The sequence below is a fragment of the Saccoglossus kowalevskii genome, chromosome 7 (genome assembly GCF_978046115.1).
Source record: "Saccoglossus kowalevskii chromosome 7, keSacKowa6.1, whole genome shotgun sequence".
In the NCBI taxonomy this organism is placed as follows: Eukaryota; Metazoa; Hemichordata; class Enteropneusta; family Harrimaniidae; genus Saccoglossus; species Saccoglossus kowalevskii.
Window position 1 is genome coordinate 18,952,896 of NC_140647.1, and position 20,224 is coordinate 18,973,119.

General features: G+C 32.0%; 1 protein-coding gene across 4 annotated transcripts in view; it reads left to right on the top strand.

Annotated features, from left to right (window-relative positions):
* The first annotated feature begins 1,287 nt into the window (after positions 1-1,287).
* The window catches only part of LOC100377113 (EF-hand calcium-binding domain-containing protein 4B-like), a 57,749-nt gene continuing 38,812 nt past the window's right edge, over positions 1,288-20,224 (top strand). For 2 of the 4 annotated variants that reach the window (XM_078007525.2, XM_085501247.1), the window contains exons 1-4: positions 1,291-1,421; positions 5,845-5,964; positions 15,935-16,288; positions 16,954-17,107. In XM_078007525.2, the coding sequence (XP_077863651.1) occupies positions 16,039-16,288; positions 16,954-17,107 (404 nt within the window). In that variant the 5' untranslated portion in view covers positions 1,291-1,421; positions 5,845-5,964; positions 15,935-16,038. Of the gene's footprint in view, positions 1,422-5,844; positions 5,965-15,934; positions 16,289-16,953; positions 17,108-20,224 lie in introns of all 4 variants that reach the window. The other 2 variants (XM_085501248.1, XM_085501249.1) reach the window with 2 other exon arrangements.

Here is a 20,224-nt window from a genome sequence, read left to right on the forward strand (position 1 = left end):
TATAAATAGTTTGTTCAGAGTTTGTGCGGTTTTCTTGTTTTTAGCTGATTTCACCTGCTCTTAGACCGGTGTTCTACAGTAGCTAGCACAAAGCCCATAGAAATACATGGTACAGTGGTGCACGTCTGGGCAATATAGAACCATGCATGGACCTACCGGTACAAACCAAGTACAGGGAGATATAAGACCAGGAACAAAGAACAGAGCAATCATTCTAGAAACTATATGATATGGCAGTGAAAATTGTAAAAAAAATCATGGTGATGCTATTTTATTTATTTCTTGTACAGTATTTAATGCTTTTGAAAAATATCCATTAACTGTCAGTGATTTTGATTTACAAACACAATTCTGAAAAAAAGACAACAAACGTTTCCCCATTCTACCGTATGTGGCGCACTTCACCAGAATGCAAAATTACAAAAAATGTAGGAGGTGAAGAATTCAAATTGACGCATGAATTGTGTAATTTAATGAAGTTGGGGTTGGAAATATCAAAGAGAGGATATGCAAAAATTTAAACAGACTACTGGTATACTTTAGAATAACTTCAAAAAGGAAAATACTAGTATACAAAATTTTGGTTTGGAAATAGTGAAAGTTAGTTAACAGTAGTTAATACCAGTGGTAGTTAATGTCAGTAAATGGTAGAAAACTGTGATGATAAATTCTTGCTTGAATGAATTTTTGTTGTAAACAAAATTTGGCTTGATTCATCTAACGTTCACTGATTTATGTTTACTTGCATGTAACTGAAGACTAATTTTACATCAGCACACCCGAAAAGTAATATACCAAAGGAAGATATATCAAAATAAATAATTCTACCAGGAATGAAAATTAATGACATGTTTACTTTCAACTACAGAATTATTTGAATAGCTAGCCAAAACTATACAATACATAGAACATAACAATGTTTGTAGCTACAGCTGTAAACATCATGTGCTTTTCCTGTGACATATTTGTCACACTGTACAATACATTTGTGGCATTGTTAGTGAAACCATTTCAGAACAAGTTGGCACATGTCCACGTAGAATTAAACTTTGCATAAAGTATGCTTTTCAAAGGCACTCAACAAGAACTACTGCCGTAATCACCAAAATAATCATGCAAATTATAAAGATGTTGTTCTCAATTGAGCATATATGCCAAATTTGCTGCAGACTTGAGCGTTTTTGTCACGTGGAGCAATTACAAAGAGTATATAAATAGAGGCCAGGACTCGCATTGTTATCAGTGTTTTATGCTGTTCTATAATCATTCAGATTGGTTCTATTCTTTGTGCAGGTATGCATAGCCATTCACGTAGTCTGCTGACATTGTCACTGACAACCTCTTACAATGAGGTTTTAACATTGAGAAAACCATAGATAGAATGAACAGACCCAAGATTAAATCTATCCAAGATCCAGGAGGTGAGTACGCAGGTTTAATTTCTTTATTGATACATTGCAACAATTGTTTGAATTAATTATGTATGACAACAAATTATTATATCATTTATTTAATTATAGTGATTAGTACAAATAGGCAAAGTCTATATACATGTGGATCGTTCGTCAGCCTACTCGTCAGGAATAAGATACACTGAGCTGCACATTAGAGCATGTCACAATGTCTGTTCAGGAAGTTATGGTTGGATGAATGTGGATAAAAAGTTATGTACATGATGCTGTAGTTTGCGCTATCCAGTTTCCGCCCTAAACTATCATGTCTTTCGATCGATTCACTTAATTAATCAGTTCAATTAATCAAGAAATGCAGGAATGCCGGCTAAAAATGGATCATGCCAAGTATATACAGTGGTCAGAAACAGTTATATAAACAAGATTTTGACACATTGTTGTTTATGATCATTGTCATTTTAATACATTCAATTAAATAGTTCTGGTTATATAGTAAAAATACCTGCCATATTTTAAAATTGAATACAGGATCATATATTTGCAGTAATAACAATGTGTGAATGCAAATACATTCCATATGCTGCATTTGTTCTATTAGTAGTGCATACATTTAAGGTAGATAAATGCGGGCAATCAACTTAATAAGTAGGGTGAAAAGTTTTTCATAAATTTATGCTTCACATGATTATTAATTTTGTCACCAACTTTGCAGATTTTTTACCTGATGTGAAATATTTGTTTTGAAAAAAACTGCCTAAAATAACACAAAAATTGATATTTTTTAAACAATTTCCTTTGAAAGCCACAGCAGAGCATTATTTCAAATGCTTATTACACTGTCAATTTATTCTTATCAAGCTACTTCTCTGAATACCAGGGTGTTATAATTGAAATAAAGTAATCTGCACTGTCTAGTCCTTTACTACTAAAATACGGCATATACAACTTATATACAACATGACTGTTATTAATAATGTGAATTCAATGGTGCCATACCCTAAACTTTTTAGCTGTATTTGTTGAATATACAAAAATATTGTATTATATTCATTTTAAAATTATTAAATAATTACCATTTACCCTTTTTTTTGTATTTTTCTTTTAATTCTTGATTAATTTTGAATCTATTAAACATAATTTCCCAATTGTTACATGGCTTGACAATGATAACAATTTATGAAAAACCTTACGTACTTTAATTTTGTGAAAGGTAACAAGGGTTGACTTTAGTGTTTGAAAGGTTATTGACAATTCTAGTATATTGGAAAACTTTGGTCATAAATACTGAAACAATGTGTTAATGGTTGACAAGTCTGTAAAAGTTACATTGTCTGTAACATTTTGTTTTGAGATTGGAACACAAGGAAAAAGGAATAGATCTGAAAGGTATATGGCTTTATGAGCTTAACCCAAATCAAAACATGACACATTTCAAGGTTTATTGACTATAAAGATGTTGTTGTCTTCACTACAATAAATCCTGTCATGCATTGCTGCTTTAAATCCCGCTTTGGGTAACTAACTTGGAGAAAGCAAGTATGTTGTTCATTGTTCAAAATTTTCTCAAGTGCTTTGGCAACTTGAGTATAAAATTGTCATTTTATAAATTCTGAAGCACTTTACAGGAAACAGATCTGGTGTGCATTGCAAATTGTTTTAAAGGGAAATGATTCCCTTCGAGATTTGATTTCAAATCTACAATCAGAAAATACTGAGTGATTCAGTGACTTGATATGAATGTATAAGATCCTGAAAATTCAATTCCTATTGCATCTACAAAAATATAGATTTAAAGGCACAATCTCTGTCAGGTTGTTTATATATTGTTAATATATTTAAACTGAGCCAAAATTACACATGTGGTACCAAATGTGGTGGTATGCCTATTGAATCTACTAAAATATAGATTTACCAAAGGCACAATCTGTGTCAGATTGTTTATATATTGTTAATATATTTAAAACTGAGTCAAAATTACATATGTGGTACCAAATGTGGTGGTATGTCTAGGTGCTGTTTACATGTTCATAGGCAGCTGCCTAGGGTCTGTTTACAGGTTCATAGCCAGATGTTTAGGTGATATTTACATGTTTAGCCAGCTCTCTAGGTGCTGTTTACATGTTTATAACCAGATGTCTAGGTGATATTTACATGTTTAGCCAGCTCTCTAGGTGATATTTACATGTTTAGCCAGCTCTCTAGGTGCTGTTTACATGTTTATAACCAGATGTCTAGGTGATATTTACATGTTTAGCCAGCTCTCTAGGTGCTGTTTACATGTTTATAACCAGATGTCTAGGTGATATTTACATGTTTAGCCAGCTCTCTAGGTGATATTTACATGTTTAGCCAGCTCTCTAGGTGCTGTTTACATGTTTATAACCAGATGTCTAGGTGATATTTACATGTTTAGCCAGCTCTCTAGGTGCTGTTTACATGTTTATAACCAGATGTCTAGGTGATATTTACATATTTAGCCAGCTCTCTAGGTGCTGTTTACATGTTTAGCCAGTTCTCTAGGTGCTGTTTACATGTTTATAACCAGATGTCTAGGTGATATTTACATGTTTAGCCAGCTCTCTAGGTGCTGTTTACATGTTTATAACCAGATGTCTAGGTGATATTTACATGTTTAGCCAGCTCTCTAGGTGCTGTTTACATGTTTATAACCAGATGTCTAGGTGATATTTACATGTTTAGCCAGCTCTCTAGGTGCTGTTTACATGTTTATAACCAGATGTCTAGGTGATATTTACATGTTTAGCCAGCTCTCTAGGTGCTGTTTACATGTTTATAACCAGATGTCTAGGTGATATTTACATGTTTAGCCAGCTCTCTAGGTGCTGTTTACATGTTCATAACCAGATGTCTAGGTGCTGTTTACATGTTCATAACCAGATGTCTAGGTGATATTTACATGTTTAGCCAGCTCTCTAGGTGCTGTTTACATGTTTATAACCAGATGTCTAGGTGATATTTACATGTTCATAACCAGATGTCTAGGTGCTGTTTACAAGTTCATAATCAGATGTCTAGGTGTTGGACAACAGCAATTTGTTTGTTTTTTTTTCTTCAAAATGTCTTAAATTTGTTCAATTATTTCAGGCAAAGGTCCTAAGTGTTTTCTGTTAAATTTACTGTTTTACACAAAATATGGCAAATAATTAGAAATGTCTTGTGACACTAGTTGTCATTTTTAATAAAATGTTTTAAGCTAATTTTGACATAACTGAATTCAAGCATTACACACATGTGCATTTATTTTACAATCGTATTCAAGATGGCTGACTGGCAGCCATTGTTAATTTACATGTGCCATACTGTGAAATAAAATTTGTGCCATAACTCAACTCACAGCTTGTTCGCGCAATTGTTATCTTTCCTTCGTCATTGCAAGCTATTTCCACCAAAACAAATGAGCAAAACAATGGGTAGAACATGACATGTGTTGACCCGGTATGATTCAAGTCATGTGATCACTGCTGAATAGAACAGACGTGCTGTATTCCCGTTACTAAGAAGTATGTTTCTCAGTACATTGAAGTAATATGTAAACCAGAAAACATGTATTATTAGACATGTATTTCCATAGTATAGTATACTGATTGTTGTACACCACTGAACTACTGAATATTACAAAATAATGAGCATTCCAATATGAATCATTATTGTGGTCAGTATAATGTACTGTACATCAATTAATTTAGTCCCATGCTGGTACATATCAGAATACCAGCATGATATAAGTTTATTTTTTTTCAAAAAAAAACATGAGTGGGTAACATTTAATCAGACTTGCTAATATGTCTGTTTTTGCTTGCAGATTTATGAATGAGGTCAACAAAATTTGCATATTCTGTTGATGTAATATTGCTTCGAAATCTTCACATTTTATATTTCTAGTGTTCTTAAGAAAAACATGTCACATCAGTTGATTACAAATTATTACTTTTACATAATGAAAGTCACACCTCTTAATATGAAGTAGTTAATATTAAAATAAAATGTGTCTTTTATTGGTTGCATTTCATTTCTGTTCTTGTTAATTACGCATATGTTTATGGCTATTTACTGTTACAACACATCTTCCTAATAGTATTTGATGATCTAACAGTGAAAATAATTGAACTTTCTGTGTGATAAGGACCAATATTGATGAATAATTCTATATTTCAAACCACCTGTTGTTGGACTATACTATTATGATATGCAGGATACTTGTACTTAAAAATGAGTACTGTAGCTGGGAAAACTGAAATGTTGATTAGCATTGAAAATAAACTTTAAAATACTCTGTATTGTGTTAAAACAGTAATGTGGTAGTTATCCTACAATTATAACAGTAAAAGCACTGATGTTTTGGTATTTGTCAAAGTGCCCCTCCAATTTCTAGCTACACCCCTACAACTAAAATGTGAATTTATCTTTTCAGAATATATTTTTACATTCAGATTGTTAGACAGTGGTATAATCTGGCACCTCGATACATCGTACCATTTTTTTAACTTACTGTGACAACAACAACGTAACAATCATTTGTTGGATTTGACAGGTAAGTCTCAATTAAACTGTCATTATTTCAGTATATCAGAGATTAGTTCAGGAACACTTTCAACAAATTTTAAAATTTGAGTTTAATTCAATGCCTTTGATGGACAATATGGACACATACATTGTAAAAAAAAAAAACGTCACTTTTTTAAAATGCAAATTTGTTGTCCTTTATTTGTTATTTCGTACTGTGAAATACAGTCCCAAACTGGTAAATCCAATGTATTTGCACTCTGAAATTGGGATATATGAGTGTTAGTTAGTATGTAGCCGGGGATGCTAAGAGGATGTGTGACAGTTGAGTTTATGGCACCACCGATAACCGACCAGCCAGTTAGTGGTTTCAATAACTTTCATGAAAATTCTATGACTACTGGGGTATATTTCATAAAAAAACATTTGTTTATATGTAATTATAATGTAAATCATATTTCTGAAAGTATTTTTGGCCAGATACTGATCATATTTTGATCAAGCCCAGATATGCATTCAGGGTCAAATATTCCAAAAATAAATCGGGTTGAATCAAAGTGTACATTAATTTAATTTGAAATTAGTTCTATGACACCAGACTATTAATATGATAAAATATAGTATCTGTTATTTAAATATAATACAATCTTTGTTATTTTTATTGTATTTTCATATAAATATGATTTAAATATGATTTTTGTTGTCTTTTCCAGTTTTCCATTTACTAATTATTGTTCTTCAAATATCTACACTAATTTTTACTATAAATGTTTTGTTTCCGTGGAAAATTGTTATATGTCAACTTAGTTGTGATGTACTTTGATTGTGATTATATTAGGGACCTGGTTTTGCATATCTCTTTCTCATGGTATCCTAGATACTTTTAAAAATTATATTTTGTGGTTTGAAAGTTGCAGCACTCATTTTAATAATTGTCATTAGTATTGCATGTGCTTAAATTTTATTCATTATTAATGTGCATATTTTAATATCAGTGAAATCCTGATATACAAATCACCTGTGGAATTCTGTATAATATATACCTAGGTAGTATTTAATATCTATCAATATTTATACTTTTGCATTGCCAGATTAACAGTAGCTTTAATTGTACATTTCAACTTAATAACGTTTTTATTGAAACAATTCAGTTATAAATGAAATTAATATGGTTGACCTCAGTTGTAACGTATGCCGCAAATGTTGGTATAGCGATGGTTGTTTTACCTATGTACATGTACCAGCATTTATAGTAGATGTTTGGTGGGGTTCTTTGCTGACGTCATTCAGGTATTCATCGCATGTTATATGATTTATTTACAGTCTATATTTAGGCCATTTTACGTAGAATTCCTGTTATGATGTATAGACACTGTGATTCGGATGTCATCAAGTTATTTTTATCAAAATTGTCATAATTTGTTTTTCTTTAAATCTAACTAATTACGTCAACTATACTTTTTTTTAAATTTTGTTAAAAGTGTATTTAAATTATCATGTGATGTCACTTGTAGTATTTTTAACACGTGTTATACATTCCATGCACATTGCAGAATTCAGGCTCAAAGTTAGAATTGTGATTGAGTTAAAAACTATGCTACATTCCAAGTTTAAGTTAAATGTTTAATCATCACAATTGTCCCAAATACGATGTAAACAATGTATTTTTCACATGTTGTACTCATTTGAAACACAACATGAGGTGGAAACTATGGTGCTTCGAACATCCACAGTTTTCTGGTAGCAACACATTCAAATTTTATGTAAATAAATAACACATCACATGAGACCCATTTTCATCACTTAGGACCAATATTAAACAAATTGACGAGCCACAAAAACTACGATGCTTTAGTCCTGACAACTAGAGTATTAGCATATTTTGTTTCCTAAAATACTGTGACCTGCTATCTTTCATGTTTTCAAGACTTTTACTAGTTGGGAAAAGCTATAACTATGTAGCAGTGAACATTGCATTGGGATTTTTAAGTCAATAAGTGAAACACAGTAACTATTGTGAAATATTAACCCTGCAAATGCTATCAAATTATCGTGTCACAAATATTTATAGCAGTGCAAATTAAACAGTAAAGTTGACTCTCTCAACAAATTGCAATTGTCAGCTCTTAAAATTGGGAAAAATGCATCAGCTTAAAGTTCTTATTCTGGAAACTTCATTTATTGTTTTGAATGTGATGTACATTCATGCAGTGTCACTCTAGAGATTTTGAATGATATGATTTTTCGCACCAAAATTTTGCACATTTTTATCTATTTTTGTATGATAACTTTCTTAGACATTGAAATAACATCATATTGGCTAAAAAATGTTGAAATAAATATAAAAAATATTATGCAGATTTATTTTGTGATATGTGACAAAAGTTGACGGGGTTAAAGGTCACTGGTTTTAAAAATGTCTCATTTTGTAATCATCACAGAGGGATTCCCAATATTTTGATCAACTCCTATTTCAGTGAAAACTATTGATTTTATTATCTTGTACTCATTCAAGAGCACAAAAACTAGTCTGGCTGAACAGTGTAGACGTTTATAGCTATCACAATGAGCATCATTGTTATGCAAATTAACAACTATATGACCCGTACCTAAGCAACCAAATTGGCTAGTGCAGAATCTTATTATGAAAACAATTCATAATTGAATAAAAAGGTATGAAACATATGCGTTAGTCTCACAGACTAAAAATGTATACAAAATCATAAGCAAATGTGCAAGAAATTCACTTACAGTGGGTGCTGAAATATATTGATCAAATTGCTGTCTATCAACCTCCCTTGCAAAATTGTAATATTTCTAGGAACATTGGCAACGGTGTTTGTTATGACTTTGCCTTAACGTGAAATTAACAACACACAATTTTGTTAAACTTGTGTTGCACTACACATGCTGTAAAGCCGAATTATTTTAACATGATAAAACATAATTGTAGAAAATTGCCCTCATCCTTGTCGAATGCATCTCAAACATTCTCAGTATACTATGAGGTTATTACGAGGATACTGCAAAGTATGCCCGAAGACAGTACAGCTACAGCGGGAGTATCTTCCAATGCACAGTGGAGGTCGACGCAACGACGTACTGTCTGAGTGCATACTTTAAGGTATCCTCGTAATATACATATTTTCCTTCCAGGAATACAATCATGGGAATGTCGAAATCCAAAACGTTTATAACATATTTAGTGAACTTCTTTGTGTGGGGTCCGGTCAAACCCTGTAGGCAGCCATGTTTGTTTTTTATTATTAGAGGGTGCATAGGCGCATCATTCCATATTTTGAATTTGTGTTTCCTAATATGGTGGGATGAAAACACCTAGTGCATTACGGCACGCTGTAACTTATGGCATTACGATGACAGATGTACATTATTTGATGGAAGTCAAATTTGAAATGAAAGAATATGCCAGCAATGATCAGATAATAATTCAGTGTTCAAATGTAAAATACCTGTATGTTTCAATTATTTTAATATTTCACTCCATTCTTTCACTCAAAATATGACTTTATCAAATCCTTAAATCCCAGGAGCATAGTCTTGTTAGGATTGAAAGTGCCAAGTAAAAATATAAACACTGCTGGCAAAGTTTCAAGGAATATTTTAAAGGAGATTGTAGGGAAATAGTGTTTTCTAGTCTATTTCAATGTCCCCTGTAACCAAACTAATAGTTTTCATGAACAGGATTGTGACTAACAATAGTGCATTCGGAAGTGTGAAAAGGAAGTAGAAGTATAGACCAAATAATGTTGTTTATTTAATGTACGATAGTTGTGTAAATTTGTTATTTTATTTTCAATTAATTAAAATAACATTATGTTCCGTTAACAAAACAATGTATTAGAAACTTATTTCCTTACCTACCATGTAGTCAGACATTAACGCCCACACATGACTTTTTCAACATTGCCACGCTATATCCTCAATAAATGTCAACCAGGCAGGAAAGATTAATAGTATGTATTCTAAAAGCAACTGTAACTTTTATTTACATCACTGTGACTCATTGTCACATTGTCATTGTGACCCCAGTAAAATCTTTGCTGTGACTATATTCCTGTTTCAATTACCCCAGTGAAATCTTTACTTCCTGTCTTAAGGGAATTTAGTGAAATCGTTACTGTGACTCCATGTCTTAAAGGAATCCAGTGAAATATTTTGGATGAGTTCCTGTCTTAAGGAATCCCAGTGAAATCTTTACTGTGACTCCACGTTTTAAAGGAATCCAGTGAAATATTATCAATGACTACCTGTCTTAAGGCTCCCAATGAAATCTTTGTTGTGACTCCCACGTCTTGAGGGAATCCAGTGAAATATTCTGGATGACTCCCTGTCTTATGGAATCCCAGTGAAATCTTTGCTGTGACGCCCATGTCTTGAGGGAATCTAGTGAAATATTCTGGATGACTCCCTGTCTTATGGAATCCCAGTGAAATCTTTAGTGCGACTTCCTCGTCTTAAAGAATCCAGTGAAATATTCTGGATGACTACCTGTCTTAAGGGTTCTAGTGAAATCTTTACTGTGACTCCATGTCTTAAGGGAATCCAGTGAAGTATTCTGGATGACTCCCTGTCTTATGGAATCCCAGTGAAATCTTCACTGCGACTACCTACAGTATATAAACTGTTTACAGTAATCTGTAAAAGATGCATGTCCAAGAATTTATAGATTCCTCGTAGAAAGATCAATAAACGTTCTTGATCCAATATGTGTTAGTTATCCTTGTGAATGCAGTTGTTTACATACTGAGAACACTATAGTGGGTATACTTGAAGGACAATGCTTATAACTGTTTTCAATGATTCTGTGGGTAGTATCACATTCCTTAAACAAATTAATTACTGGTACATAGTGTTAATGATAAATTAAGAACATGAACACTTTAAAAAAGCTACATAACATTTTAGCAAATTTAACATAATACACCAATTATCAGAATTTGTAATAGCCCAGAATTTAATAAATTTGTTTTCTATTAAAGTTGATGAAGTCGCATTCAGGTAAAAAATTATATGAAAATGAATTAAAATAAATTATTAACCATTAAAATGTTTTTTTTTTTTATTCATAGTAATTTATAATTTTGATGTATTGTTAACAGAATTTCAGAGCAAAAGTCAGTTTAATTAAACCAGAAAATTTTACAGAAAACACACAAAAAAATTACATTTTTACTTGAAGCTGTTTCATTGTTAATAAATAAATAAAGTAAACAAAATTATTCACGTTATGACAAGTGTTGAAATTATAAAAAGAATTGAGAATTTGTTTGTTTTAAAAAAAATTTAAAATTTTTTGTATATTTATGCAGATCAGTTGTTTCTTTGTGTGATTATAATAATTTTGTGAAATTTGATTGCATAATGGTATGAAACCCGAAAATAAAATATTATTTTTTTTTATTATGTATTTTAACAATGTCATTGAAATTGTACACAGCTGTGCATATAATTTAGTGTCTATTGAAAAAAAAAAAGGGGGAATTACTCTTATCTACTTTTTTATGTCACAATTAAATGGTATTTTCAATGCCATTGTAATAACAATTTGTGATGTGAGAGTCTGTATTTACTGAACAATGCAGAAAGATAAAAAGCAATTGGATAGAAACATATGTCCCTGTTACTTCTTCACAGTTCAAGGTATCATCAGTACATGGCATCATATAGAATTTCTGCGACATGTTGTCATCCTGTCACAAAATATTCAGGAATTTGTCGTCTTTATATTTTACAAAATTAACCTTCCTTTTATTCAACAACAAAGCACAAACTATATAGAAATTCTTACCTACTCATTTAATTTACCATGGCAACAATATAACATATGCTACACGATTTACAGAGAAATAATCATATGCATGATTTCGTTTGTAAAAAATGAGATCACTGATAATAATCTGAACACATTGTATTGTTGTCTACATTACACAACTATTATCTTGTGTGTTGTTCCTCTTCATATTCAATTTTTTATTTTTTGTATAAAATACAGTAGCTACTTTATAAAATGATATCATGACATATGTTACCCAATTAGCATGTAGGGAAAGGATTACAGGTCACCTGGCTTGGGTTTAGTTTCAAGTTGATTTATTGTAGGTCGTATGTAGGTTATGCAGGTATTGAAACTTATGCATGTTTTTTGGCCAAATTTATGTGTCAATAAATCCCTCTAGTGGCGAAGTACTTCTGTGATGTCGAAATAATGTAAATAATATCATTCAAATAGACATCTGTTTGATTATGTCATTGTTCGTCATTTAAAATATTGACAGTCAAATCAATTTTAACACAGAATAGCGTTCCTTGTACCTTGTACGTCACATAGTACCCACTAAAGGGTTAGACTTTTTATAAATTTGTTATTGATTGTCACACATTAATTTTGAATTATTAACCTCTGATCACCTTAATTTTAGTCTCCAACAATTTGGTGCATCATTTTATAATTTTTATGTATTTTTCTTTAATTTTTTTCGTAAATTTTGGACCAAATGATCATCAGATACATTTCTTGATCAAAATTTTTGAAAAAATATAGAAAAATTTTTTTTGGCTTTATTTTGTGAAAATTGATAAAAGAATGATATTAGCATCAGGGTCAACTAAAATTACATTTTTAATATGAAGAATGTGGGAATCCAGTACCATTATCTTGTTCCTGTAAATGTATGGGTTCAACAACAGTTTGTTCTCATTTGTTTGTACTTTCTTTATTAATTTTGAATCAAATTCGTGTAATCCTCCCAAAATATATGTAAAAAAAAAAATTTTTGTGAAAGATGAGAGAAATGTTAAAGTAGACAAACACATTTCCACATGAAGATAGCTCACCACAGCGATATCATTTTGATCTGTAGTATTCTGTCAATGAAGATATAGGAATGATATTTTAGATTTATAAATGTTGTAACAGTAATTAAAGAAGATTTTCTGCACAAAATATGGTGAACTTATGAAATTGTTGATGTTTACATGCACTGTAAAGTGCACCTAATCATATTAATGATTTTCTTCGCATCGCTTTGAATTTTTACACTCTCTACTTCTTTCTGAAATTCTGATACTTGATTGGGTAAACCTCTCTTATATTTATTCATTTCATGTTATTTTCAATTCTCAAGTTTTGTTGAATTTTTTTGTCATTTTGGGGTAAAAAATGATATTTTTGACTTTTTGTTGAAAACCGCAATTGCTTTATTATTGTATATATATATATGTATAAATAAACACATGCAACAGCAGTGCTTTTTCGCCTGAGAAGTCACTTATTTTGATAACTTGATGGCATTTACAACTACAAAATTTCACAAAAGGCACTGTCACCAACCCCAATAAAAATCATCACAGTTAAAAAATTTAAGTTTTTTCTTACTCACAAAATATACATAAATTTGTGGAAAATATTTTGAACAATTGAAATGGCCTCATAGTTTAACTGAGAATACACCATTTTATTTGGTGACCCATTAACAATTAAGCAAGCTGTCCTCGGTAATCGCATCTCCTGGGCATTCTCATACCACCAGACTGTCCTCGGTAATCGCATCTTCGGGGCATTCTCATACTGTTTTTTTTTACCATTATTTCAAGTAAAAATGTTACCACTGCACCATTCATGGATACTTTTGAAGTCATGGTTAATTTGGGTGAGGTTATAGTGTTGTTTTATACTTTGTATGGTTTCAAATAAGCTAGTGTCATATGCAAATTAAAAGCCGAAAGCATTGATAGGGTTTACTATACATTTGTGTGCAGCGTGCATTCACTAACTACGACTGAAATAATTGTGAAATTCCTTGCGATGTTAGAGTGCAATGTATGTTGTCTGGCGAGCTGACAGCTTTGATGAAAGATTTATTTATAATTTCATGGTTCGCTACCATGTTTTGTTTGTATTGCCGTGTACAGACGAAAATTTTTCTCAGAAGGTTTCTATAGGTTTTGTACCCTGTTCAGTTATTATTGGTTGTTGTATTGCTGTGTGTAGACGCAACATATTTTCAGAAGGTACAGATTATATATTCCTTTTTGGTTTGATTATTGTTTTCAGGATTTTTTTTCATAAGAATAATTTCAGTTTAGATATCTTTGATGAGAATTTTAGTCAATTAAGAGAAAATGAATGGTTTTTGACTTGCAAATGTTTTGACATTCGCATAGAACATGATAGTCCAATCAAGGCCAGCTTTTGGTAAGGTGCTAGGATGCATGGTCACTGAGTGCTCCATAAGCTATTGACTTGAACTAACATCATTTACATAATAATGTAAAATACAGCTCACTGTAATGTGTAAAAGTTCTTTGGCTTTAGGGGGAGGGGAGTGGCCTTGGTAGTAATTGTAGTGGTATTTTCAATTGCGGTGGTGGGTGAAAAGCTATCATAATGTGAAATATCATTCTAATATAGATTTACCTGTGGGAACATTATGTAGCAGAAAATGTAACTTGCCTGATCTTGCAAGTAGAAAGAATGTTTTCCACCCTTAATTCTCTCTTGAAAGGTTCTTATTGAACCTATACTAACTCAACATGTGTACCTGACCCATTACAACACAATGTTGGATGAGGTTACAGTAATATTAACTCTTGGTTCTGCTTCATTAAGAATTGGTAAATCCATGCATGTTCTAAACTCTTGGATTAACTAAACTTGGCTGACAGTTTACAATGAGGATACAGGTAAAATGCATGCCATGAAGGTTAGACGAACTAAAATTTATTTGTATACTTATTTTCGTACAAGAAATGTACGTCTCACATAGAAATAATCACATTTTGATTCCAAAATTGTTTATAACTATCAGTTAAAATGAGTACCTTATGTTTGCCATTACATCCCATATTGGGGAGTACTCAGTTCACTTGCCATCTCCAGTAAAGAGTTACTTCGGACCCCCTCATCCATAACTCTAATCCTAACCTTGCAGATCCAATGCCCCACCGCCATTTTAATTTTATATACCCTTCTTCAGTACATGTACAGTTTTCTATACAAATACACTTGGGTAGGGGAACTTTTCTGCTATCTCTTTTTGTAATATCTGTTGTCAGTCTGATACATTGTGTATACTGTTGAATGGAATTAATCATCAAAAATTAAGTAAAAATTTTCTAATAATATTATGCTGCATGTTTGTTTCAAAACTTGTTGAAAAATGTCAACCAAAGTGTCTCAAGGATTTCAGAAACCGGTGTATTCTATCAAAAAACTTACACTAAATTTTGTATACTGTTGAATACTTTATTTTCACTTGGAATTGATTTTTGCTATTTTCGCTGAAGGAATGATTCAGTGAAAATAAAATCCAGCGAATATACCTTTTTTCCTATATTTTAGATTCAACTTGTCAAAAATCAGTGAAAATAAATTCCATACAAAGCACCAAAAATGTCTTTTCAGCGAAAATTAATTCCAGCTAAAACAAAGTATTTTACAGTACATATAAGTTAACGAAAAAGGGTTATGAGATATTCTCACTGTTCTCCCTTTAATTTGTGTACAAATATCTGATCATTACCTGAGTGAGATATTTCTGTAATATTCAACCATAATCAAATCTTTATCAAAGTTTCTGATCACTTTCTGATGCTAATTACTTTTCATGGTCTCATTTGTAATCTGTTTATTCACACACTTTTCAGGTGTGACTGTATTTTGGGCGTTCAAATATTTAATATTCCTCACATACATATGTTCATTTTTTTAGATATATTTGCGCTGGCGACAGTTGCGACCATTGAATGTCTGTTGTCTCTCCTGACCTTTTTTTAAATGTGTGAAGTGCAAGTGTTGTATACAGTGTTTTTTTCTGCAGAAACCATGTTTGTGACGAGATGACTTGGCTGTATGACCATCTTACATTCATAATGGCATTATGATAATTCAATGTGTAATCTTGGTGTCAACCAGGTACAGTTAATCACACACACAATGTACATTAAATCACTATTTTTTTACTATTTTCTTACTACAGGTGCCACGATAATGACATACATGTAACTAATCACAAGACTTGAATGATGGATAACTCAAAATTTAGATAACACAACTATCAGAAGATTTTAATTTACCAACAAAATGACTACAGAATTTGAAGGGGTCGGGCAGACCCCATCGGTCACTGAAATGCAGGACATGCTGACGCAGAAAGCTACAGAACTATTTATGTTATGTGATAAAGAAGAAAAAGGTTTTATTACAAAGAGAGACATGCAAAGATTGGGAGGAGAACTTCCTTTAACTCCAGATCAATTGGAAGCAGTGTTTGACTCACTAGATGATGATGGAAATGGATACCTTACTCTGGAGGAGTTTACAGAAGGATTCGGTAAATTGCTTAAATTAATTAAAGTTGAATTTCTACTTGTATTATATACCTGTATATAAATATTCAGAACAACTTTGACTGATTATTGTGATCTTTATATGAACAATTCTAAAATCACTTGGTTTGATAGCAAATCATGAAATATTGAAACACTGAAAGTTGTAGCTTCTAATCGGCAAATCAAACACAATTTTCATTGTCGTAATCATTCAAGTCCACTTTATTTTAGAAGAGCCTAGATTGTTTTCTCAAGATTTCTCATGAACTGCACATAATTCAAAACCCTTATATTGCTTATAGGATAATGTAGGGAGATTAAGAGGTCATAGAAAGTGGAAATGCTTACAGGGGGTCAGGGGTCAGAGAGAGATTTTCTGGAGATCATACAAAGTGGGAATGTAACTTTATTTAACAGATTGATTAATTCACAGCGAATGCAACTCAAATTAGTGATATCAAGTTGTGACTACCATTGAAAGCTGTTATCAAGACTTATTAGTACAAGTACTTTTAAACCCTTGAAACTGAATTATAGTTTAATAAATAATTCATTTCTATAATTCATTGACTGTTAAATATACACACTTCATTCCTGCTGTTCACTTCGCACAGCCTGTTAAAAACCATGACATAAATCACATTTTAAAATAATTCTACTTGTCTAGGTGGGTTTCTTGGTTTTGGTTCAGAGGATCCAGCAGAGGAGGAAGGACATCGTGATGTTTATGAGGACGAACAAGGTGAAGAAGATGACACACAAGAAGATATAGCATTCCAACAAGCACTTGAAGGTCTGGGTGCTACGTCACTGTTTGATGAGTAAGTGTGATCAATCCTTTATTAATTGTGCTTAATTTAATATTGATTTGTGTAGACAACAGTCCTGCAATGAGATTTGTACTTTATGTGCTCTTTTATAGCCCTTGATATGGTTAGGATTCCTGGAAATAACTCAACAAACATAAAACAAAAACAGTATAGAATCATTTAGGACCTCAAATCACTCAATTAGTGACAGTTTTCAATCACTTTCAGACTTCTGCCAAGCATGTTTGATTTTTGTCAATAATGTCAAACATAGAGGGCGCTGTGTATTTTGCTTCAACCACATCCATAACCCTATAGATCACAATGCAAATGTTAAATAGATTAAAAAGCACTGTATAGACTTGTATTTTTGAAATGTCATATTAGTTGGGAACTATAATGTGATTTGTTTGTTTTTGTTCTAAAAAGTGACCCAGGAATGTTTTTCTTCCTATAAATAAAACACGTTAAACAATACACGTGCATGTGTTACCCGATAAAACTTACAATCTAAACTCATTTCTGATAAAGCAACCCGTACATACATCTATATGTCAACCACAATATTTATAGGTATATTCAGTTCAAATTTGCCTGGTACAAATCTCATTGTATGTGTGGCCTGTGTGTTGTATATAATATTAGACTGTATACTAGTACATGTATAGTATTTGATACTGTTTATTGTGTATGCCTGGCCTGCATGATTGCAAAGTATTCCACTTGCCTGCCCCTTTATGCATTGTTAGTGGCACTCCATGGTGTGTTTCAGACTTGCTTAGGAAATGTCTCCAGTTATATTAGATTTGTTTAATCCAATTATTTTTAAGGGTTTGATGTACCTACCTCTTGCATAAAGCAGTTAGTGTTTTTGCACTCATCACTTTGATAGCTTACCATGAATATTTCTGAGCTCTGTTTTATAAATCATGTTTTTGCATGACTTGTTTTGCAAAATTTTCTTTTTGAACTCCAAAAATGTATGTTACTTAAACAAATTTCACTCTTTTCAACAGATTCAAATTTGTTTGTTTTCATCATTCAGAAATACGATTTCATTCGTTTCTGCTGTCACACTTCTATTCACAGTGTTTACTTTTAGCTGATTACATAAATTTACACACAATCTGTGAGTGCATGATTCTGTGTATATCAGTAACTAGCTTTCAGAAAATATATCATATCATCTTGGATGGCTAACACCTGGTTAATACTGTAGAATACTTTATTTTCGCTTGGAATTTATTTTCGCTATTTTCGCTGAAGGGATGATTCTGTGAAAATAAAATCCAGCGAATATACTTTTTTTCCTATATTTCACATTAAACTTATCAAAAATCAGTGAAAATAAATTCCATACAAAATGCCCAAAAAGCCTTTTCAGCGAAGATTAATTCCAGCGAAAATAAAGTATTCCACAGTATCAAGATTTGTACATCACTCCCTTAATTAAATAGCATGTCATACGTATAAAGAATGTTATTGTGTATCAATGTGTTTAGAAATGTATTTATAACTGTACTATAACATAATTTAGAATATATTATAAATAATTATGCAGTTAGTGCAGAATATAGTTGAATCATATGAAGATTTGGTGTTCACATACAGTGGAACATGACACATGTACTGATACATGTACTGGAAGCATGTATCTGGTACAATTGTTTCAGTTCAGAGATATGTTTTTTTTCAGGTAGTCTGAACTCGGTTGTGCTTTCCCCATATCTACATGTTTAGTAGTTTTTCAAACTGATCACGCTTTGTTGTAGGTATTCTGTGTTTGTTTTTCACACATTTTTGTGATGTGAATAACAAGCACAGAGTGTAAATCATTTTTGTGTATCAGGGTATATCATGAACACATTTCACTGAGATTCTGAACTCTTTGAGCACCAAAGACAACTTTTGTCACCTTTCACAAAATATACCACATTTTTTTCTTATCTTTTGATCAATGGCTAAAGACAACAGGAAATTATGTCTGTCTGGTCTAAAATTAACAAAAAAATTATCAAAAAATGTCTAAAAATTAACAAAATGTTGCACAAAAATTGGGCGGAAAAGAAATGACATTCAAAGGTATAATAAACAAAGTACATTTAGCTATCATGAATTTCATTCTCATAAGTACATTCAAATTCTAAAATTGTAAACATTCTTGCAATAACAATGCACAATTTCTTTTGCATCATCTGAACAAATAGCAAGTCATCAACTCATCCAAAACTCCAATATGCAACTGCTACATTTTGCTGTTGTTGGCCACTAGTAAAATTACAGAAAGTAACCATGCTTTCAATATTTTAATATGTACGTCTTAGGAAAGACCCAATCAAATTTTCACATCATTTGGCAAATTAAAAACTCTCTATAAACATATTTAGAACAGAAAACAGTGTGAAGCTCAACACCCATCATTGGTAAATGAGAAAATGTTCGAAAGGTGATTTTCCATTCTACTGCAAGATCTCGCATATTGTGTGCAACACGTGGGCTGAACGTCTGCTGCAAAATCTAGCGATTTGATTTTGAGCTCAAATTTCTTTTTTTCATAGCTCAAAGTCGAAAGGCCGATCTTTGAAAAGGGAATATTGCATTTAGATACCCTTACTTTGACCATCATCATGTATACAGTACATTATTAAGCATTGAAATATCTCCCAAAATACTTTCGCGTTTGTTTGTCGTCACTATGACCTTTGATTGTACTGTTTTTACGTTTGATTTCACACATAACGCAGGATCTTACAGTAACGGAAAATTGTCTATTGTGGAAAGGTGAACTATCAAATTTGTGTCTACACATCAAAATTAGCAGCTGTATGACAGATCTGTTCAATTTACCATTTTCCGTTCACTGCGAGAATCACGCGTTATGCGTGAAATCGAACGTAAAAACAGGACAAACAAAGGTCATAGCGTCGTAGTCGCGTCAAACATCGCATGGGATTCGACAAACGCGAAAGTATTTCGGGGACATTTCCATGCTTAATAATGTGCTGTACACATTTGATGATGGGCAATTTCGATTAAGTGAGGGTATTCGGAAGCAATATTCCTCTGTCGAAGATCGGCTGGTCAATGTAAGCTGCAAAATAAAGAAATTCTAGTTCAAAATCAAATGTT